The 23188-nt window shown below is 44.0% G+C and overlaps 1 protein-coding gene across 1 annotated transcript; it reads left to right on the plus strand.

The window, feature by feature from the left end:
• Positions 1-3966: 3966 nt before the first annotated feature.
• IFNAR1 (interferon alpha and beta receptor subunit 1) lies at positions 3967-19868 on the plus strand. Its single transcript, XM_063180180.1, has 10 exons — positions 3967-3988; positions 7872-8056; positions 9140-9297; positions 10712-10859; positions 11953-12067; positions 13530-13729; positions 13994-14148; positions 15062-15215; positions 16625-16779; positions 17843-19868. The coding sequence occupies exons 2-10, from the start codon at positions 8038-8040 to the stop codon at positions 18071-18073; spliced, it is 1335 nt and encodes a 444-aa protein (XP_063036250.1). The 5' UTR covers positions 3967-3988; positions 7872-8037; the 3' UTR covers positions 18074-19868.
• The last annotated feature ends 3320 nt before the right edge of the window (positions 19869-23188 follow it).

Consider the following 23188-nt stretch of genomic DNA (forward strand, 5'->3'; position numbering starts at 1 on the left):
TTACACAGCAAAAAACAAACTATTGCCCAAAACTTGTTGCTGGAAGAGGAAGGATTGCGAAGCATTACAAAAGAGGGCAGAGGGACAGGACATGGCACAATGGTTTTAGACTGCCAGAGGGCAGGGCTGGATGGGACTTTGGCAATGAGGAATTGTTCCCTGGCAGGGTGGGCAGGCCCTGGCACAGGGTGCCCAGAGCAGCTGGGGCTGCCCCTGCACCCCTGGCAGTGCCCAAGGCCAGGCTGGGCACTGGGGCTGGGTGGGCTCTGAGGTCCCACCCAGGGGATGATTCTCTCTCTGGAATTCCAATAGCCGTGCCTCAGTGCCCTCTGCCTTCCCCTGCGCCAAGCCCAGCTGCTCCCTGTGCAGGGTGAAGCTCTGGCCCTGGGTTTCTTTGCACACCAGGGTCCTTCAGAGCCTTTCCTGGTGTCACATCTAAGGGGCCTGCTCTTCCTCCTTCTGCTGAAATGTTGACTGAAATTTTCCGCTGGCTCCTGCACCCAGGGATGTCGTAAGCATCGAGCATCATGTGCTGCTCAGGGATTTCCCCTGATTCTGGGCTTTGCTCTGTTGCCATTTCTTGCTTTCTTCTGTTGCTGAATAGCTTTTGTTGTATAATCATTATTATTTTCAACTGCCGACGTTGCTGAACATCTCCTGAGCGAAGCAGTAATTTTTGTGTATTGGAACAGCTTGGGTTGGTTTGGTTTGGTTGAATTTGACAGGGGAAAGAGATGGGCAGATGTGCTAAAAGCATTTCGGGTTTTTCATCTCTTCTTTCCACACAAGTCTAATCCCTTATAATGGTTTCTCAGAACCAAAGTGTCATCATGCTCAAGTGGACAAACAGGAATTAGTTTTAAGTGTCTGGCTTTAAATCATTAATAAAATAAGCCAGGAAGAAGTGTTGATTTTTGGGGTTTTTTTTGCATATCAAGTTTCTACCTAAATCACAAAATTTCCCTGCTGATTAAACGTCACTGAGTTTACTCTTTCCTTCCTGCATAGCTGTTCATTGGGAAATTAGTGATTTGTGGAATTAATTTAGGGAAGCAAGCACAAAACTCATTGGAAATAGGGAAATACCTGAAAGGGTGGATCACATATTCCTGTCTGTTGGGAGAAACTGGATCAGTACTCCAGGAAACATTACAGTGCTGTTGAGCAGGAAAATGTGCAGGGCAAAGAGAGTAAAGTTAAAATATCAGAAAAAACCACAAACTTCTGCCCATAAACTGCAAAGCAGTGTTTTGCTGGGTGTTTTTAGAAACCCCAAAAGTATCAGGGGACAGCAGTGCTGGTTAGAAGGCAAAGATTAGGCCGTGTCTCATAAATTAGACCTCCATTAATTAATCTCAGACAGTTTATTGTGATTTTTTTACACTGCTTCAAGCAAGCGGAAACGTTTGGAATGAATACAAAAGAGAACAATAAAATTCCTTCAGGAAGCTGAAATTTGGCTTAAAAGGAAAACTTCAGGAATTGCTTCAGCCATTCAGCTTTCTCTTGGTTGGGAGCTGTGTTGAAAATGACTTTCCTGGGGTATTTCCCAGCTGCACTAAACTCAGGCTGGGTTGAAACACAGAAAGTCTCTGCTCAGAACATGGATACAAACAGGATCTTCCTCCTTTTTGCCATCTGGCCCCCTGAGGTCTAACAGGGAGTTCTGGAAAGCCTCATGCTCTGTAAATTAAGGATTTGAAAAGATGGGATACACTAAATATTTGAATTCCTACCCAAGGCAAGCAAAAATACTCTGATCTTAGGAATGTAGTAGTGTTTTTATCAGTTGGAGTCTGTGGGGCCCTTGTTGTCACTAAGGGTTTTGGCTGAATTGTAGCCCTCTGTTGGATAAATATCTGGGGAAAATCTGGTTTTTCCTTTGTTTTCTTATTTTCTGAGCAAACGTCCTTTGGCATTCTCTGGGTTTGTCCTGCTCTGTCAGAAGAGCAACAAATTCCTGCCTTGTGGGAATAAATTCTGTGGTGGGAGCCACAAGGGTTTATTGAATTATTTGGCTTTCGTGTTTTTGTGCTTTCAGGAGTTATTTCCCAAAATCCCGTGGATCCCGCTTAATTCTCCAAAAGGATTTTGCAGAATTCAGTCATTCTGCTTTTCCACACATGCCCTTTGTAGGCAGGACCTTGTGTAGAAAATAAATTGGGTTTGTAATGCAGAGCCTGTCCCAAAGTCAGGCTCAGCAGAGGCCGTCGGTGCCCAGCTGAACTGGGATTTCTGGGCTCTGGTTTGCTCCTCATACCATCAAATACCAGACTGATCCCAATCAGCAATTTCAGATGTGGCTCAGAAATTGTGACTGTTGGGAAGTCATTAATAAATGGCTTCAGATAAGATAGAAACAGATAAAATAGAATGTCAAAGCCAAGAGGTGTTTTTTAGTTTAGTTTTTAATTTGTTTTTTAAAATTAATTTTAATTTTTATTAATTTTATTTCATTACATTTAAATTTGATTGTACTTTGTTTTAATTTTTATTATTATTAATTTTTAAATATTTTATTGTATTTTACTTGTCTTTTTTATTTTAATTCATTTTTATTGTTTTCTGTTTTAATTCTATATCTATTTTTTTGCTTTTTACTTTTTATTTTATTAATTTTATTTTCATTTTACTTTATTGTATTTATTTTAATAACTATTATTTTATTTATTTTTGATTTTATGTTATTGTAATATTTTACTTCAATTTTATCTTAATATTTTATTTGCTTTTTACCTTAATATTTTATTTTAATTTTATCCTAATACTTTTTTTGCTTTTTATCATAATGCTTAATTTTATTTTAACATTTAGTTCTAAATTTATTTTAATATTTTCTTTGCTTTTTCTTGTAATATTTTATCTTCATTGTATCCTAATAATTTATTTGCTTTTTATTCTATTTTGTTTTAACATTTTATTTTCATTTTACTGTAATATTTTAATTTCTTTTTATGGTAATATTTTATCTTAATTTTTATATTAATATTTTATTTGCTTTTTATTGTAATACTTTAACATTTTATTTTCATTTTATCTTAATGTTTGTTTTCTTTTTATTGTAATATTTTATCTTAATTTCATCCTAATATTTTATTTTCTTTTTATTGTAATATTTTATCTTAATTTCATCCTAATATTTTATTTTCTTTTTATTGTAATATTTTATTTTACCATTTTATTTTCATTTTATCTCTATATTTTCTTTTCTTCTGATTGTAACATTTGATTTCTGTGCTTGCTGGTTTCTCCTAGGCCAGAGCAGCCTGCCGAGCCCAGAGAACGTGCAGGTGCACGTGGTGAACACCAACTTCACCCTGAGCTGGGACTACAGGGGGAGAGAGCCCGGGGTGACATTCTGTGCCCAGTTCCAGTGGTGAGTGCCATCCCTGCAGCCATCCCTGGCTCTGGGGTACAGGGGGAGTGAGCCCGGGGTGACATTCCCTGCCCAATTCCAGTGGTCAGTGCCATCCCTGGCACTGGGGTACAGGGGGAGTGACCTCAGGGTGACATTCCCAGCCCAATTCCAGTGGTCAGTGCCATCCCTGGCTCTGGGGTACAGGGGGAGTGACCTCAGGGTGACATTCTGTGCCCAGTTCCAGTGGTCAGTGCCATCCCTGCAGCCATCCCTGGCACTGGGGTACAGGGGGAGTGAGCCCAGGGTGACATTCCCAGCCCAATTCCAGTGGTCAGTGCCATCCCTGGCTCTGGGGTACAGGGGGAGTGAGCCCAGGGTGACATTCCCAGCCCAATTCCAGTGGTCAGTGCCATCCCTGGCACTGGGGTACAGGGGGAGTGACCTCAGGGTGACATTCTGTGCCCAGTTCCAGTGGTCAGTGCCATCCCTGGCACTGGGGTACAGGGGCAGTGAGCCCAGGGTGACATTCTGTGCCCAGTTCCAGTGGTGAGTGCCATCCCTGCAGCCATCCCTGGCACTGGGGTACAGGGGGAGTGACCTCAGGGTGACATTCTGTGCCCAGTTCCAGTGGTCAGTGCCATCCCTGGCACTGGGGTACAGGGGCAGTGAGCCCAGGGTGACATTCCCAGCCCAATTCCAGTGGTCAGTGCCATCCCTGGAGCCATCCCTGGCACTGGGGTACAGGGGGAGTGACCTCAGGGTGACATTCCCAGCCCAATTCCAGTGGTCAGTACCATCCCTGGCTCTGGGGTACAGGGGGAGTGACCTCAGGGTGACATTCCCAGCCCAATTCCAGTGGTCAGTGCCATCCCTGGCACTGGGGTACAGGGGGAATGAGCCCAGGGTGACATTCCCAGCCCAATTCCAGTGGTCAGTACCATCCCTGGCTCTGGGGTACAGGGGGAGTGACCTCAGGGTGACATTCCCAGCCCAATTCCAGTGGTCAGTGCCATCCCTGGCACTGGGGTACAGGGGGAGTGACCTCAGGGTGACATTCTGTGCCCAGTTCCAGTGATCAGTGCCATCCCTGGCACTGGGGTTACAGGGGCACTGAGCCCAGGGTGACATTCCCAGCCCAGTTCCAGTGGTCAGTGCCATCCCTGCAGCCATCCCTGGCACTGGGGTTACAGGGCACTGACCCCAGGGTCGGTGACATTCAGGGACATTCTCTGCCCAGTTTCAGTAATCAGTGCCACCCCTGCAGCCACCCCTGGCTGCTGCTGCTGCTGGCCCAAGTTTGTCTCACTGCTGGCAGGGTATTTGTAAATCAGTTTATTTATCACACAGAGCTTGCTGCTAACGCTGAACCACCAGCAGGGTTCTTGCAGGAGATCTGTTGGCACACTTGGAAGTGGCATTTAGGTTTATTTACAGAATCCCAGAATCACTGGGTTGGGAGAAACCATCATGTCCCACCTCAACCAAACCCTGGCCCCCAGTGCCACATCCAGGCTTTGTTAAACACACCCAGGCATGGGGACTCCACCACCTCCCCGGGCAGCCATTCCAGAACTTTCTCACCCTGGCTGCAAAAACCTTTTCCCTGCTCTCCACCCTGTATTTCCCCTGGTGCAGCTCGAGGCTGTGTGCTCTGGGTGTGTCAGCGCTGCTGCAGAAAGAGCCCAGCCCCAGGTGAGCACAGGCACCTTTCAGGAGCTGTGCGAGTGATGGGGGCAGCCCTGAGTCTCCTTTTCTGCAGGTGAGCACCCCCAGCTCCCTCAGGGCTTCCTCACAGGGTTTGTGTTCCCTCTCCAGCCTCGTTGGCCCCTCTGGCTGCACTCAAGAGTCTCAATGTCCTTCCTAAATTTAATCTGGTTTGTTTGGTTTCTGTAGCTGTGGACGCACACAGAGGATTTGAGGGAATTTTCAGTATAATTTTCAACTAATTTCTCAGAGTTCATTAACCCACATTTCTCAGCTGCAAGTTTAATGCCCAGACAAAACAGTTTAAGGTTTGTACTTAGATATTTCCTTGGTTTCCTTCAGTTGTTCCATGTCCCACTTCTTTTGCACATATTAGCACAGGCATTTTGTGGCACTTTCCTACAAGTAAATACTGAAAAACATTTCTGAGATAAATTTGGTGAAATTCTGAGCAACCTGGGATCATGGAAGGTCCCTTGGCAGGGGTAGAACAGGATGGGCTTTACGGTCCCTCCCAACCCAAACCATTCTGGGATTTTGGGTTTTAAATAAATAACTCTTATTTTCCAATATGTAGATAAGAAAAGCTGCTTTGAAAATAGATTTATTTTAAAGAATATCAGACTGTTCTGAAAGACAAGGTAGGAGTTGAGGATAAACAATTACTGTGCCTCCTTTCTTTGGCCAGGATATTTTAAATGTCTCTATAAATCTCTTTTTTTCACTGAGGTGTGGATGTGTGTTGATTAAAAAAGAGCTGCTGAAAAGCTGATTATTGCTGAGCTCCACTTTTCCCCTCTGTATTTTTTATTTTCCCTTTATTTCCATTCCTGGCTCATGTTATCATTAATGGAGTTCTGCTGGTTTTATGCTCCTGTAACCACTTTTGTCAAGACTTTAAAATTCCTTCCCATCAATTATAAAATCTTTGCCAGGTTAGGGAATGTAATAATCCTGAGGATGTAATTCTGTGTTCTGCCAGTTGTAGGATAATTTATAAGGAGATAACACTGATTGCACTGCTGATAAAACAGCATGAAAAGGAGTGATGTTTATTAAAGTTAAGAAGAAAATAAGAATAATTTCACTGGTTGTGAGTTGGATTTATCCCAGGCTCTTTATCCTGGGATGTTTTATAAATAACTATGTAGTTATTGTATTTTGTTATTATTGGCTTTTGTAAATTATCTTGATGGAGTACAGTTTGTAATCTCTTTTTAACTGCTTTTGATATAGTATAATTTGTCAGCCTTTTATAGTCAATACTATAATCCCTGTGTGGATTGTATATCTTAGTGTGATAAATATATATTATAGTTTGGGCTTTTGCAAAATATTATGCACTGTGTGTTATAACATTAACTTCTGCAGAAGTAATTGTAGTAGTGAAATAATAGTAATAATAATAATGACAATAATAATAGTAATGAATATAACAACTTATTATTTTGTATTAATATATTAATAGTAATGATGTTAAAATTAAAATAAAAATTAAATTAATAAAATAATTATTGTAGTTGTGAAATAACTAATGCCTTTATTTTTGTAACTAACTGACAATAGTGAAATATCTATTCAATAATGAAATAGCTAATATTAATTGAAAGTACTTGTAAAACTGGCTAGAATTCTGTGTGAAAGGAAAACATTGGAAGAACCAGCAAATAGCACCAAAAGAGCAAATTAAAATCCACCACTGCTCCTTGGGCTAGCAGTAACTGTCAAACCACAGACCAGGGGCCTTGTGAGGAAATAAAATACAAAACTCTCAAAATCCTGTTTGTGAGGAAATAAAATACAAAGTTCTCAAAATCCTATCTGTGAGGAAATAAAATGCAAAATCCCATGTGCATTGTGCTCTGAGAAGATGAAATCATGGGTCAAACTAAGATAAAGAATTCCTGGAGCATGTGAACTCCAGGGAAGATTGAATATGTACAATTTTCATGAAAATGCATTTGAGCCGTGCCCCGAGCAGGTACCTGAGAGTTGTTGCAGTCAGTGTGTGCTTCTGGCAGGTGCCAGGCACCCCAGAGCTGGAACTGTCCCTGCTGTCCTTTATTCAGTTTGTCACCATCTGAAAGAGTGAGCCTCGTGTGTCACAGGCTGGTCATCCCAGGCTGATTGTCCTGGGGGTGTTGTTTATTCTGGGCTGTTGTTTATTCTGGGCTGTTGTTTATTCTGGGCTGTTTAACCCAGGCTGTTGTTTCTCCTGGAGGTATTCTTTATCCCAGGCTGTTTGTGCTGGGGGTGTTGTTTATACTGGGCTGTTTTTTATTCCAGGGTGTCTCTCCTGGGGCTGTTGTTAGCCTGGGGCTGTTGTTTAATCTGGGCTGTTTCTCTCAGGGTATTGTTTATCCTGGGGCTGCTGTTTCTCCTGCAGTATTGTTTATCTGGGGCGTTTCTCCTGGGGTATTGTTTATTTGGGGTGTTTGTCCTCGGGCTGTTGTTTCTCCTGGGGGTATTGTTTCTCCTGGGGTATTGTTTATCTGGGATGTTTCTCCTGGGGCTGTTGTTTATCCTGGGGATATTGTTTCTCCTGGGGTACTGTTTATCTGGGGTGTTTCTCCTGGGGTATTGTTTATCTGGGGTGTTTCTCCTGAGTGTGTTTCTCCTGGGGTATTGTTTATCTGGGGTGTTTCTCCTGGGGTATTATTTATCTGGGGTTTTTCTCCTGGGGCTGTTGTTTATTTGGGGTGTTTCTCCTGGGGTATTGTTTATCTGGGGCGTTTCTCCTGGGGTATTGTTTATCTGGGGTGTTTCTCCTGGAGGCATTGTTTAATCCGGGCTGTTCTCTGTCCCGCAGGCCGGAGCTGGAGCCCACGGGCTGGCAGGAGCTGCCAGGGTGCCAGGCTGTGGCTGGCACAAGCTGTGACTTCTCCTCAGCCATCTCAGAGTACTATGATGCCCACTACGTGCGTGTGAGGGCCCAGGCTGGGCCGCTGGTGTCCCCATGGTCCCAGGTCCTGGAGATGGTGCCAGAACAAGTCGGTACGAGCTCGGGGCTGTGGGGACACTTTGCACTCCAGGGAGAGCTCCGAGCCCCTGGCAGGGCCTGCAGGGGCTCCAGCAGAGCTGCAGAGGGACTGGGGACAAGGCCTGCAGGGACAGCACCCAGGGAATGGCTGCCAGTGCCAGAGGGCAGGGCTGGGTGGGATCTTGGCAATGAGGAATTGTTCCCTGGCAGGGTGGGCAGGCCCTGGCACAGGGTGCCCAGAGCAGCTGGGGCTGCCCCTGCATCCCTGGCAGTGCCCAAGGCCAGGCTGGACTCTGGGGACAGGGGGAGGTGTCCCTGCCATGGCAGGGTGGGATGGGATGAGGTTTAAGGTCCTTCCCAAGCCAAAGCAGTCAGGAATGAGGGACTGTGCAAAGCCACCTGTGGTTTCCACTGCTGGTAACAGCAGGACTGGGGGAGTTTCCCAACAGGAACATGAGATCAGGCATCTGCAGGTCATGGAATGCTGCAATTCTCTCTTTTCTGGAAAGGGAAGACTATTCCAGGTGGTGCTGGTTTCCTGACTGAATTTCCTGTCACTGTGTGTTTTCCCAGATTATTTATTGGAACAGTTCTTTTTGACAGTAGATTTTTGTAGAATCCCAGACTGGTCTGGACTGGGAGAGCCCTTAAAACCCATCCCATCCCCTGCCATGGGCAGGGACACCTTCCATAGACCAGGTTGCTCCAAGAACCCCATTTTTGGGAAGTTTGTGTCTTTTCAGCAGTTCCAGTGGTACTGAATCCTTTCTCTGAAGTTGGATTTATTGGACTGAGCTAAATCCCTTGCCTTGCAGGTTTTAGAATAATTTATTCTGATTTTTTGGAAAACATTTGCTGGTAATATTTCATTTTAACTGCTTTTAGAACCTGGTGATGGTAGTTGGTTGTTAGGTTAAGTTTCTTTTGGAAACTGCCTGAGTCAATGAAAACTTAAGATCCTGTAGGTGATTATTCAAAAGAATTAAAAATAAGATAGCATAGGCAGATATTTTAGGTTTATTATTTAAACCACTTTTGAGGTGTATTTTCTCAAATTAGAGATGTTTAATGCTTCTTTTTTCTTTCCATATTTGCAGCTCAGATTGGTCCACCAGGACTGGAATTGCAGTCCACAAATGGAGTTGTAAAAGTTATGGTTTCTCCTCCAGAAGCAAATCAGAGGAAAAAAATGTGGATCAATGACCTGACTTTTAAATATAACCTGGTCTTCTGGGAAAACTCCTCACGTGCTCAGGTATGAGCACTTCTTTTTGTTATTTAACGTTACCAGAACTGCCAGAGATGGACTTCAGTTCGTGCTCTGAAATGGAATTGTTTGCTTCTGTCACTGTGTAACTGCTCCAGTGTGTTTGAAAGTTGGGTGAGGTGGTTTTTTTCTTGGTGGGATGATTTTGTTCTTACCATAGGATTGTTTTATTGGGGTTGCCCTGATCCAGGGACTTTTTTGAGGTGTTGCCATTGTGAGCTGGTTTCCAAGGCAGCATGTGTGTCCTGCAGAGCACCCAGAGCTCTCCTGTGAGGAGCAGGGGAGAAACTCTTCCTTTTTTATCTTTTTTAGGGAAGTGAGAGTCATCTAAATTAGGGCAGGAATCAAAGGGCAATCTGTGTTCTTTCAGGAGATCAGATCAAATTCACCACTTCAGAAAGGACCTGGAGGGGCTGGAGAGTTCCTGAGGGAGCTGGAAGGGGCTGCAGAATCCCTGAGGGAGCTGGAAGGGGCTGCAGAATCCCTGAGGGAGCTGGAAGGGGCTGCAGAATCCCTGAGGGAGCTGGAAGGGGCTGCAGAATCCCTGAGGAGCTGGAAGGGGCTGCAGAATCCCTGAGGGAGCTGGAAGGGGCTGCAGAATCCCTGAGGAGCTGGAAGGGGCTGCAGAATCCCTGAGGGAGCTGGAAGGGGCTGCAGAATCCCTGAGGAGCTGGAAGGGGCTGAGGCTGGAGCAAAGGAGGCTCAGGGGCCCTCGTGGCTCTGCACAAGTCCCTGCCAGGAGGGCACAGCCAGAGGGAAACACAGGAATGAGGAAAGGACAAGAGGGAATGGCCTCAAGGTGTACCAGGGGAGGTTCAGATCGAAATCAGAATACAATTTCCCTGGCAGAGTGTTCAGGCCTTGGGCTGAGCTGCCAGGGAGGTTTGGAGTCCCTGGAATTGTCCCAGAGCAGTCTGGATGTGGCCCTGGGGACAGGGATTGGGGTGGTGCTGGTGGGGCTGGGGTGGCACTGGGTGGTCCTGGGGGGCTCCTCCCACCTCAGGGATTTTGGGATCACACCCCAAAGGAGCAAGAGGCCCAGAAGTACAATTATGTGTGTTCAGTTGGAAGCCAGAGGCAGAGGAGGGGGCAGTGTTTGGGTGATCAGGGATGGGAATGTCCTGCTGCATTTTGGGGTGTCTGTGGGGTGAGCTCCTGGTCATTCCCAGTCCCTCCCCACTGCCATGGCAAAGGAGCCCAAAATGTTCCTGTCTGTCACTGGCTAAGCTGCAAACTTCCCTTTAGGATTTCTCCAGCTCAAACACCCTCCTACTTTCTCTATTCCACATTTCTAGGTGGGGTATGACCCAAATGGGCTGAAACCTTGCAAAATGATCATTTAAAATGTTCCTGGGGAAGCAGGAAGTTCCCCTCAGAGGCTCTTTGTGTTTGTTCCTTCCAGCCCCAGAACAAAAGGATTTTCCCTGTGGACACCATTGATGACCTTGCCCCAGACAGCACCTATTGCTTCAAAGTCCAAGCAAATCTGCCCAGCGAGGGCAAGCAAGGCCTGTTCAGCCCCCCCAGCTGTGTGAAAACCACCCAGAAAGGTACCCAGGACATCAGCTTACCTGCCAATGGTGGCTTCTGTTAAACAGTCAGGGGTTCTGAAGCAGCAGGGATAGGCAGAGAGGCCAAATTCCTCCTCAGTTTGGTATACAAATTATATATATTGTATATATTTGCCCTTCTCAATCAACGTAAAATATGTCAAGGGTAGAGTTTTAGTAGTACAAGAATGTTTTTGCCATGAGGCAAACTTTGACATTAATTTGGAACAAAAACTTCTTTGTGTGCTTTGGAAAACTCTTCTTTTTAATCAGTGACTGAATCAGGAGGTAAAAAACCCCAAAGCCTCTGGGATACTTGGCACTCAATGAATGCACAGAAAGTTGACTTGAGCTTCAAAAATGCTGGTTTTATGTAATCCTTGGTGAATTGATTGTTACAGCAGCTGAGGAAAGGCTTTGAGGGGGCACTTTGCCACCTTGTTATGTAAAATTAAATTCTTCTCTGTGCTGTGCAGTTGCTTTTAGATGTTTATTTAAGGAAAAAAAATAACTGCAGAAAGTCAAATATTAGATTGGACAGGGGTGGTACATCATAATGAGTTGATGGTACATCAAAATGTAAGTAATTGATGGCAAATGAAAATTATTTTATACACAAAACCATTAATTAATACACACCTGTGTATTTTAAAAATGTTAAAAGAATACATATGTATTTTTAAAATAATACATTTGTATCTTAATAAAATATTACGATAACTGATACATGCAAGTTTTTATTATTTTAATAAAATATTAAGTAATTGTCACATTCATATTTTAATAAAATATTAAAACAAAAAAATCAAAATGTACAATAAATACAGATGTGTATTTTTTACATTTTTCTCCTCATATTATTTCCAAACCAGTTTATTTCTGCTCCTCTCAATATTTGTATACTTTAATTTTTTTCTGAATTGATTTTAACTGATTTTTTTTAATTAAATGCTTGATGGGATTCTTTGCATATCACACCCTGTGACTTGCAATCTGTATAGTGAATAATCTTTATGTTTTCATTATTTACATGTGAAATGCCCATTCCCATGAAGATTTTTGGTAACTTTGGGTTTCCTTTTCCCCTGAGCAGTGAACGACCTCCTGTGTGCCACCAACCTGAGTGTCCTGGCTCTGAACATGGAATTCCACCTGCTCTGGAGCAGCCAGGAAAGTCAGGATGTGACCTACAACGTGCAGTACCTGCTGTGAGTTCAGCCATCCCACTCTGCCAGTCTGAAATCCCATTTCTGGTGTTCCCCAGGGGTTAAAATGAAATATTTGGTGGCTTTGTGTGTTAATGGGAACATGGATGGCTCACTGCTGTTAAAAGAATTCCTGAGCCTGGGATTTCAGGGACTGGGCTGCTTTTGGGGGTGTTAAACTCCTCTCCTGAATGCTGAGGGACATTTTAAAGCTGGGAAGCTTGAATTGCTTAGTGGCTTTTTGAATGTGGAGAAATTAGATGGGTAGAAGTGAGCAAAAATACAGCTCACTGCTGTTAAAAGAATTCCATGTAACATCTGAGCCTGGGATTTCAGGGACTGGGCTGCTTTTGGGGTGTTAAACTCCTGGTGGAAGGGACTCCTGAATGCTGAGGGACATTTTTAAAGCTGGGAAGCTTGAATTGCTTAGTGGCTTTTTGAATGTGGAGAAATTAGATGAGTAGAAGTGAGCAAAAATACAGCTCACTGCTGTTCAAAGAATTCCATGTAACATCTGAGCCTGGGATTTCAGGGACTGGGCTGCTTTTGGGGTGTTAAACTCCTGGTGGAAGGGACTCCTGAATGCTGAGGGACATTTGTAAAGCTGGGAAGCTTGAATTGCTTAGTGCCTTTTTGAATGTGGAGCAAAAGAAGTGAACAAAAATGCAGGTGGTGGAGGTTTCAGTTGTCAGCAGCTTGGGTTTCTTCTGGGCAGACCCAAATAGGGGAGAAAACACAAGGTAGCATGTTGTGTCCCATAAAAAAAAAAGTGTCCCATAAAAGAAAATGGTGTGTCCCATAAGGAAAATGGTGTGTCCCATATAGAATTGTTGTGTCACATAAAAAACGCATCAGGTCATATAAAAACCCCCTCATGTAACATGAAATAACCCTTGTATCACATCAAACCCCATCCTATCATACACAAAATATCACATAAAGAAAATCAGATAAAAATCGTGTTGCATCAAAAAACAAGGAATGCCATAAACCCCCCATCATATCCCATAAAATCCCATCGAATCACACCCAAAAAATCCCAGTAGGAAGCAGCTCTATAAACCTGTATCTCAATCTCCAGCTGCTGCATAAATATTGTGGCCAGCACCTAAGAGAAGAGGAGGGACCCCTGGCATTCCTTGGGAGTTCCTTGTGATGGCAGAAATCAATGGACAGCACAGAGCTACGTGAGAACTTCTCCTTTGGGTTTTCAGAAACTGCCCACCCCACATTTCACCCCCCTGCTGAGCCTTGCTTAAAGCCCTGATTTGTATTCCCTGGCCCTTTTATCTTCATTCTTCCACTCAGGAATGTCTCAGATTAAAATGCTGATTTTTTTTTTTTTTTTTTTTAAATTACTAGAGGCCTTTTTGCCCCAAACTGAGCCAAGTGCAGCACAAACAAATACGATTTTTTGGGGGAGTTCAGGGAGCTGACGTGAGAACTCTTGAATTCTCTGTTGCAGTGGCTTCTTGAAGGATCTCAATGATGATTACTCAGACAAGTGGCTCAGTGTCCCTGGGTGTGAGAGCATCACCAGCTCCTGCTGCAACTTCTCCTCCATCATCACCGGCACTGGCTTTTATCACCTGCGGGTGCAGGCCAGGGAGGGACACAACAAATCCTGCTTCTCCAGGGAAGTCAAGGTGGATCCTCTGAAAACAAGTAAGGAAATGCTTTCCTGAAGTGCTCCTTGCTCAGCAAACCCCTGCCAAATGTCTCTGTGAGATGACAGGAGGGGGGTTTCACAGGAATATAGTGAAATTAATTCAAAATGTTTCTCAGGATTGGATACTCTGAATAAAACGATGAAATTATACTTCTAACTCTATGTTTCTTCAAAATTATCATGGATTTCACTGACAGAATTTGATATTTTTAGTTGTAATTTTTCAGTTGGACTTCAATTATTTCTTTTATTGTTTTCAGATGGAATTGGCCCTCCTGGTGTAAGGCTGGACCTCAGTGACACTTTGCTCCACATCCTTATTTCTCCTCCAGGAGGAGATAAGGATGAATTCATGAGGGACCATTATGACTTGTCCTACAGGATCCTCTACTGGAAGAATTCCTCAGATACGAAGGTGTGAACAAATTACAAACAATAGAAAATTGGTTCTGACTTAAATCCTGGAGCTCCTTTCCAAAATAGGCACATTTGTGGTAGATCAGTCTTTAAAATTCAGTTTATTGGGCTTTTTAATGAAATATTCTATTGATTCTGACTTAAATATGAAAAAATGAAATATTCTATTGATTATGACTTAAATCCTGGAGCTCCTTTCCAAAATAGGCACATTTGTGGTAGATCAGTCTTTAAAAAGTCAGTTTATTGGGTTTTGTAAGGAAAGATTCTCTCAAAAACCTGATCACTGTGACTTTTATCACCCACTGGTTGAGATTTTTATGTAACTCTTTTAGAAACCTGATCACTGTGATTTTTATCTCCCAGTGATGGGGTAAAATCTCCATTTCCATGGATGTGGCTGTGAGCAATGGGATGGAAAAAGCTCCTCGAACGCTGAAGTCCTGCATCCTTTTAGCTCACATTTTAATGGGTCTTTCCATGTTGTTTAAATGCTTCTTAGGGTAAAATATTTCACAGAAATTGGTAAAAGGGGGCAGAAGAGAAGGAAGCAAACTGCAGCAGGAAGGAGTTTCCTGGGAATTGGGACATTTCAGATTAATGGGGGAAGCACTTGGTTCTTGCCCAGGAGATGTTTGCTGAGTTTTGCTGAGGACCTAAGGAGTGGTTTATGTATTTTACTGAATCTGGGTGCCCAGGGAGGTGGTGGAGTTCCTGGAGATGTTCCAGAGGCACCTGGAAGTGGGACTGCATGAGCTGGAAAGTCTCTCCGGCAGATTCTGGGGTTGCAGCAATGTCTGGCGTTTCACAGAATCCCTTCTCCACCAGAAGCTGCAGCTCTCAGCTGTTTGAGGCTCCCGTGCTGCCCATGGGCTCTGATCCCCCCCCTTTTCCCTGCTTTGCTTTTCCAGGAGGAGGTGAAGCAGAAGGAGGTGAGGCAGACCATAGCCACGGTGCCTGACGTGTCCCCCTCCTCGCTGTACTGTGTGCAGGTGCAGGCCTTCTCTGAGCCCTACAACAAGAGCAGTGCCTACAGCCAGCAGCAGTGCATCCTCACCCCTGCAGGTGGGCACAGCCCTGCAGAAATGCACCCACGCCCTCTGAGCTGCAATTGTCACCCCTTCCCTGGGAGCTCAGCGCTCCTGCCAGCACCTGGCTGGGCACAGAGCTTCACTTCCCAACCCCACATCTTGGGGAATCACTAAATTCCACATTTTCAGGGGTATTTTAGCCTTGAAACTTAGTCCTTCTGGGAATGAACCTCCCGTGCTGATTTATCTGAGGAGATAAATCAGATTTGTTAGGGCTGGAAGCTCATCTTGGTGCCCAGGGGGAGTGGGAGGATTGCACTCGCTCAGAACACAAGGACAAATCATGGTGAAGGTAGTTGGCCATATAAAATTTTATGAACACTATGAAAATTTCTGAGCCTTCAAACTGCCTGAAAGCCAAGAAAATGTAATAACAGCAATGCCTGGCTCACATTCAGGATTCATTTATATTGTGGTCCTCACTGCTGTGTCTTATCAAGCCTAAAAAGAACCAAATGCCACTTTTTACCTGAATACGAAAATATTTGAATCCATTTTCCTGGGTATTCCTCTGCCCCTTATCCTGCTACCTCTCTTTAAATCCAAGCAGGGCCTTCAAGACAGACCCTGCTCTGTATTCCCCATGTTTTTATACCCCAGAGTGAAAATCTTCCATTCTTTGATCATGAGATAAGACCTGATTGTGTCCTTTGGATTACTTAGAAAGTGGCTGCTGCTGCCTGTAAATTTCAGTATCCCCAAACTCCTTTCAGTTTGTTGAGATAATCATGGAATTGTGGAAGGGTTTGGGTGGGAAGGACCTTGAGGATCATCCCATCCCCACCCCTGCCATGGCAGGGACACCTCCCACTGTCCCAGTGTCCAGCCTGGCCTTGGGCACTGCCAGGGATGCAGGGGCAGCCCCAGCTGCTCTGGGCACCTGTGCCAGGGCCTGCCCACCCTGCCAGGGAACAATTCCTCATGGCCAAGATCCCAGCCAGCCCTGCCCTCTGGCACTGGCAGCCATTCCCTGGGTGCTGTCCCTGCAGGCCTTGTCCCCAGTCCCTCTGCAGCTCTGCTGGAGCCCCTGCAGGCCCTGCCAGGGGCTCTGAGCTCTCCCTGCAGCTTCTCCTCCCCAGGTGAGCGCCCCCAGCTGGTGCTGGGGTCATGGAGGGACTGGAGCACCTGGGAGGCCTCTTCCCACCTTGGTGATCCTGATTTTCTATTGGAAAATATTTTGTGGCTTCTTTGAGCAAAATTGTCTCAGGCACTGGCACAGCATCACTTTTCCCTGGTGCCCATGGCTGTGGAAGTGTTGTGGAATGTTTCCATGATGTGGAAATGTTGAATTATTTGATAAATTCTGCAGCACATTTGGAGCTGTGCTTTAATTTCTGCTGGTTTTGAGTACTTTGACTGAATGGTTTTTATTCCCAATTTTAGGTACACCTTTAGCTCTGATCATTGCTGGGATTTTCCTGGGTGCCCTGCTGGTTGTCCTGCTGGTGGCTGCTCCTCTTGTTTTTGTGTTCTACCAAGCCTACAGCAAAATCAAATACGTGTTCTTCCCCTCCTGCCAGCCCCCCCTGAACATCGAGGTGAGCTCTGACTTCTCACAGCTTCTTTGGAGGAAAATGAACTTTAAATGTCATGGAAAAATGATGTTTATGTGTTATGGGTCAGCCAGGGTTCATTTCAGAGGTTTTATCAGAGGTCTCCAGAGCATTGTCAAGTCTCCAGCCTGGCACAGGTGCTGCTTAGCAGGGATCCTGCTCTGGAATGAGAAGGGCAATGCTCAGGTGTGCCCTGAAACCTCTGTACCTGGATCTTCTTTTCATTCTTGTGTGGCCTCCTCAGGCTCTAATCCATGAAATGTTTGAAATGCTGCAATTCTGTGGTGATTGATAACTGAGAGCAGGAAAAGGGCTGAAATGGAATGTTGGAGTCGCCCCTCAGTGATGGATTCAGTGAATGCAGCTGGGAGGTGGGACTGGCATCTGTGCCAGGGACAGGGACAGGAGCAGAGGGAGCGGCCTCAGGCTGGGCCAGGGCAGGCTCAGCTGGGACAGCAGCAGCAATTTGCCCATGGAAAGGGAGCTCAGGCCTTGGCAGGGGCTGCCCAGGGAGCTTTGCAGTGCCCATCCCTGCAGGTGTGCCCTGGAGGTGGCACTGAGTGCTCTGGGCTGGGCACAAGGTGGGCACAGCTGGCACTGCATGGGCTGGCAGGGCTGTGCCAGCCCCGGGGATTTGTGGGTTCTGGGATCTAAAACTTCATCCTGAATCTGAGCTGGTCACCCCAGGGAAACAAGGAGTGTGTTAGGGGTGGGAAACCACACATTGTGCTCAACTTGAGCATGGAACCCAGGCTGGTTTGGGTTGGAGGGACCCTAAATCCCACCCAGTGCCACCCCTGCCATGGCAGGGACACCTCCCACTGTCCCCAGTGTCCAGCCTGGCCTCGGGCACTGCCAGGAATGCAGGGGCAGCCCCAGCTGCTCTGGGCACCCTGTGCCAGGGCCTGCCCACCCTCACAGTAAAGAATCTGATCTATCCCATTTGTGTGACTGTGGTGTTTAGCAGAATTAGTATTTAATTATTTAAAGCAGTATCTAATTATTATTTATGGCTGTTCATCTCTTCCCCCTGTCCTTCTGTCCCCAGGGGTTTGGAGGGCAGCCCTTGAGCAGCCCCTACCTGTCAGCTGCAGCAGAGGAGGCCGTGGAGCACTGCTGTGTGATTGAGTCCATGGTCACAGAGGAGGGAACTCACATCGTGTTCTCAGACTACAAACATTCCACCCACAGCAGCCGCGACTCGGGCAATTACTCCAACGACGACAACACTTCTGGGAGCAAGGGATCCAGAGAAACACTGGAGAGGGAAATCATGTAACTGTGGGAAATCAGAACTCCTGGATGGGATTGTCAATTCACAGACACTTCAAACCTCTTTGTGATGGAAGGCCCAGCCTGAGGGGACACTGTGACCTTTGGGGTGCTGAGGGGGACACTGTGACCTTTGGGATCCTCAGGGGGACACTGTGACCTTTGGGATCCTATGGGAGTCACTGTGACCTTTGGGGTCCTCAGGGGGACACTGTGACCTTTGGGGTCCTCAGGGGGACACTGTGACCTTTGGGATCCTATGGGAGTCACTGTGACCTTTGGGATCCTATGGGAGTCACTGTGACCTTTGGGGTCCTATGGGGACGCTGTGACCTTTGGGATCCTGTGGGGATCACTGTGACCTTTGGGATCCTATGGGGGTCACTGTGACCTTTGGGATCCTCAGGGGGACACTGTGACCTTTGGGATCCTCAGGGGGACACTGTGACCTTTGGGGTCCTATGGGGATCACTGTGACCTTTGGGGTCCTATGGGGGACACTGTGACCTTTGGGGTCCTATGGGGGACACTGTGACCTTTGGGATCCTCAGGGGGACACTGTGACCTTTGGGATCCTCAGGGGGACACTGTGACCTTTGGGTCCTCAGAGGACACTGTGACCCTTGGGGTCCTCAGGGGGACACTGTGACCTTTGGGGTCCTATGGGGACGCTGTGACCTTTGGGGTCCTATGGGGATCACTGTGACCTTTGGGGTCCTCAGGGGGACACTGTGACCTTTGGGGTTGCTGGGTTTGGGTTCCCAGAGCTGCCCTTGCTGGGGGAGCTGCTCAGGCCTGGCTGGGAATGACCCCAGTGTCCCCAGCCCAGCCAGGGCTGTCCCCCTGCACCAGGAGCAGCTTTGAGCTCTTCTCTACTTGAAGCTGTGAGCTGGGCACCCCTGCCTGCTCCAGCAGAGTTCTGTGTGGGGTCACTCCCACAGCGTTTACACAGCCAGAGGAACCCATGCTGGACACAATCCTGTGGCATTGCCACTGCCAGCCCCTGCTTGGCCAGCAGGTCCTGAGCTAAAGGTGCCAAGGGAGCAAGAGGAGCAGCAGTGAGGAGCCTGGGGTTCCTCATGGGGTTCCTCACAGGATTCCTCAGGAGGTTCCTCACAAGATTCCTCACAGGGTTCCTCAGGAGGTTCCTCAGGAGGTTCCTCAGGAGGTTCCTCAGGGGGTTCCTCACAGGATTCCTCAGGAGGTTCCTCATGGGGTTCCTCACAGGGTTCCTCATGGATGTGTCTGGGAATGTTCCCAGTGCTTGTTCCATGTCTCACTGCCCATCCCTGGAATGTCCCAGGCCAGGCTGGACCCTGGGGCTGGGAGCAGCCTGGCACAGTGGGAGGGGTCCCTGCCATGGCAGGGGTGGGTTGGGATGAGCTTTGAGGTCTCTCCAAGCTCATTCTGGAGTTAGCAGGACCTGGTGGAATTTAGGAGATGCCTTTAGCAGAGGGCTGAGCTTGGCACTCAGAGCTTTCCCTGTTTTGCCAACAGACTTTTCCTTGGACAATCAGGATGTGCTGCAGTAGCATTTCAGTTTTCATATCCCGTGTTTGCCATGCTGACTCCACTGTCTTCCAGAGCTATTTTTTTTTAAGTCTCTTATTTTTTTATGAAGAAACTGCTTTGGGGTCAGCTGTGTTTGAGCATCCCGTGGACTGCTGTTGTTTGTTCTCTCTAGGAACTCTTGGTGTTTATATATCTTTTTTTTTTAATTTTGAAGATACTACCTAATTTTATAAATTTCCTATCGCTGTGTTCATTGAAGAACATAATAAATTTTGCACATTTGCTTCTTACCCCTCTCTTGGTTCTGTGTGTTTTTGTTGTAGTGACAGGGAAGCTGTGGATGCTTGGGAAGTTCCCATGAGGAGCTGTCCTTCCTGAAAAACCCAATGTGAAGGGTAGAATGGAATATCCCATATAAATTATATATAAATAGAATTAATTGCATGATTTGCACAAAATTTAATTCATGGGAGAGATTTCACTGCCAGATTTTAACCAAAGCACCCAGTGAATATTCCTGAAAGAGGCAGGAAAATTCACAGGCAGCCCCATTTTCCTCCGGAGTGCAGAACAAAATGGATCATAATGAATGGATATTTATTGTTATTATTATTGTATTTTGTGCTCCAAGTGTGCTTACAGAAAACCTTGTACCAGCTCTTTCCAGTGGGGCCAGAAGCAGCAAAACCAGGACAGTGGGGTGGAAAAACTCCTTGATTCAGTGGGTATGTAAATATCTAAAATGAATATATAATAATAGTAGTAGTAGAAATTTAGTTTATTTACTTGTTTGTTTGTTTGTTTCTTTTAGTATCAAATATTTAAACTGAAAAATTAGGTTCCCAAAATGCCCAAGTCAGCCTCATTCTGATTTTTCAGATGTATCCAGAAATACTGAGAAAAGGACTTGACCAGAATTTTACAGGTCACAGGACTCTTCATCTTGGAGTATAAAGGAAGTAATTAAATGGATTTGTTCAGTTCCAAGGTATTTCTGAGGAGTGTGGCCCTTGGGGTGGGTTCCTTCTCCTTGTTCAGGATATTCCCAACAAGATGAGCTTGGAGGTGAACGATTATATAATTCTGTGATTCTCTTCACTGAATTCATGCTGGTAATGTTGGAATCCTGGCAAATGCCCTGGGGAAAGCTGGATTGCTCTGTGTGGTGTTGGGATAGCAGGGAAATGCCTCAAACTGGGTGTTAGTGAAACCAGAACCACTTAATCCATGTTGATTTTGTGGGATAAATTCAATATCAGCTCCCAGCCCCAGTGGGGAGGGTGATGGAGCAAAAATTTGTGTCCTGGGATTGAGCTGAGAGGAACAAGGCTCACTCATTAAAAGTTTTAAAGTTTAATAAGGGATAAAATGGACTTTTGCAGCACTGTGAGCTTGGCAGAGGCACATCAGTTAGTTTAAAATAATTTCCTTACACACTTTTTCGTTGCATTGGTGAAATGCACGTTCGTGAAGATTATGCATATTCAAACATTCCCGTGAGTTTACCCATTCTGGTTCAACTACTGACCCATCTTCTTAAAGTCCTGCAGGTGAAATTTATCTGTCTTCTGTTCCCACGAGGCCCCTGTTGTGTGGTTTGACAGTTCTTGATAACCAAAGGTCAGTGGTAAATCCTTCCTTGCATTCTTGTTTATTTTCTTTTCAATGTTATCTTGTACAGACAAGATTCTCCACAAGTCCATGAAATCCACATTAGCTGCTTCTCAAATTATCTGAGTTGCTCTCACCGTTGGCAGTGAGTTACACCAATAAAAGCATTTAACATCACAATGCACAACACATAGTCTCTATCTGAATATTTTGCCAAAGCCTAAATGTGGAGTTTTCTGTTTGTTTTTTTTTTTTTTTGTTAGGGTTGGGATTAAATGTATGAGATGGTATTTTAGTTTGGATTTAGATATTTATTAGTTTTATCTATATTAGAGTTTTATAAACTGTGAGTTTTATAGTATTTTATTTTAATAAACTAAAAATGGAGTTGTATCTCTATAAGATTTTAAGGATAAACTGTCTAATTAAGAAATGACACTTAAATTATTTTGAACTTTTAACTAACTACTTGTGGTCCACAATGTGGACTTATTTATTTAATTATTTTAAATTTTTATTTAATTATTTTTATTAATTAACATTTTATTTAATTATTTAATTATTTTATTAGTTTATTTAATCGTATTTCTTTTTTTATTTCATTAAATACCACCCAAACCCATGGAGAAGAACGTGAAGAAGGACAAGTCTCTGCTCTAAAACTTCTGTCTTATTTTATACATGTTAATATATTCTAAAACTTTAAACTCTAAGTTTTCTAATATGTGGTATTACACACTTCTGTTTAAACTACACACCTATAATCTTCATTCTAACATTAAATTTTGGAAGCTTTCTCCATGGCCTCAGGTGAAATGTGGTGGTTTTTTGGGGTCAGTGCCTGTCAGCACAGAAAATCTGAAATTCTTAGAATCCAGGGTTCCAATATCTAAGCTATAATGTGTGTTTGTCACACTAAAATAGAGAAGCTACACATTATTATATATATGAACATATTTATAGATATTAATTATATATATTATTATAATTATTATAAATATTAAAGCAGTTCAAAGTGATCACAAACTGTACCGTATCAAAATCGTTGTTATATTATAATTCATATATAAATAATATAGTTATTGTTATAAATAAGAAATTGCAAAGGCCAATACATGACAGAGGAAGCCAACAGCTCCAGAGCTATTTAGAATGGGCTGAGGGACTCCAGCAGATTTTCCATGGTTGGTCCCAGGGCTGGGACTTTGCCATGACTTCTGCCTTGGCAATGGATCCTGGCATTGGCCTGAATTATTGTTAAGGTTTATTTATTTAGAGTTTATTTATCTGTTATTAGGATTTATTTATAATTGGTTAGGGTTTTATTTATTTATTATTAGGTTTTGTTTATTTATTTATAATGTATTAGGTTTTATTTATTGGTTTTTTATGTATTTATAATTGATTAGGCTTGATTTATGTATTATTAGGATTTATTTACTTAATTGTAATTGATTAGATGTTATTTATTATTTGGGGGTTATTTGTTTATTTTTAATTGATTAGGTTTTATTTATTTATTATTAGGTTTTATTGTTTATTTTTTATAATTGATTAGGACTTGCTTACTTATTAGAATTTATTGATTTATTACTTATTAGGGTTTCTTTATTTATTATTAGGCTTTACTTACTTAGAATGGATTTGGTTTCATTTTTTATTAAGCTTTATTTAGAATTGATTAGTGTTTGTTTATTTCTTTATTAGGTTTTATTTGCTTATATTTGGTTAGGTTCCATTTATTTCTTTATTATTAGGATTTAGTTATTTGGAATCAATTAGGTTTTATTTATTGTTAGTTTCAAAAATTTGTTTCTTTAGAATTGATTGGGGTTTGTTTATTTATTATTATGGGGGTTTTGTTTATACTTGGTTAGGTTTTATTTCTTTATTATAAGGTTTCATTTGTTTATTTAGAATTGATTAGGTTTTGTTTTATATATTATTAATTTTATTTATTTAGAATTGAGTAGGTTTTATTTCTCTTTTATTACAGTTT

Source organism: Melospiza melodia, chromosome 2 (genome assembly GCF_035770615.1).
Source record: "Melospiza melodia melodia isolate bMelMel2 chromosome 2, bMelMel2.pri, whole genome shotgun sequence".
Taxonomy (NCBI): domain Eukaryota; kingdom Metazoa; phylum Chordata; class Aves; order Passeriformes; family Passerellidae; genus Melospiza; species Melospiza melodia.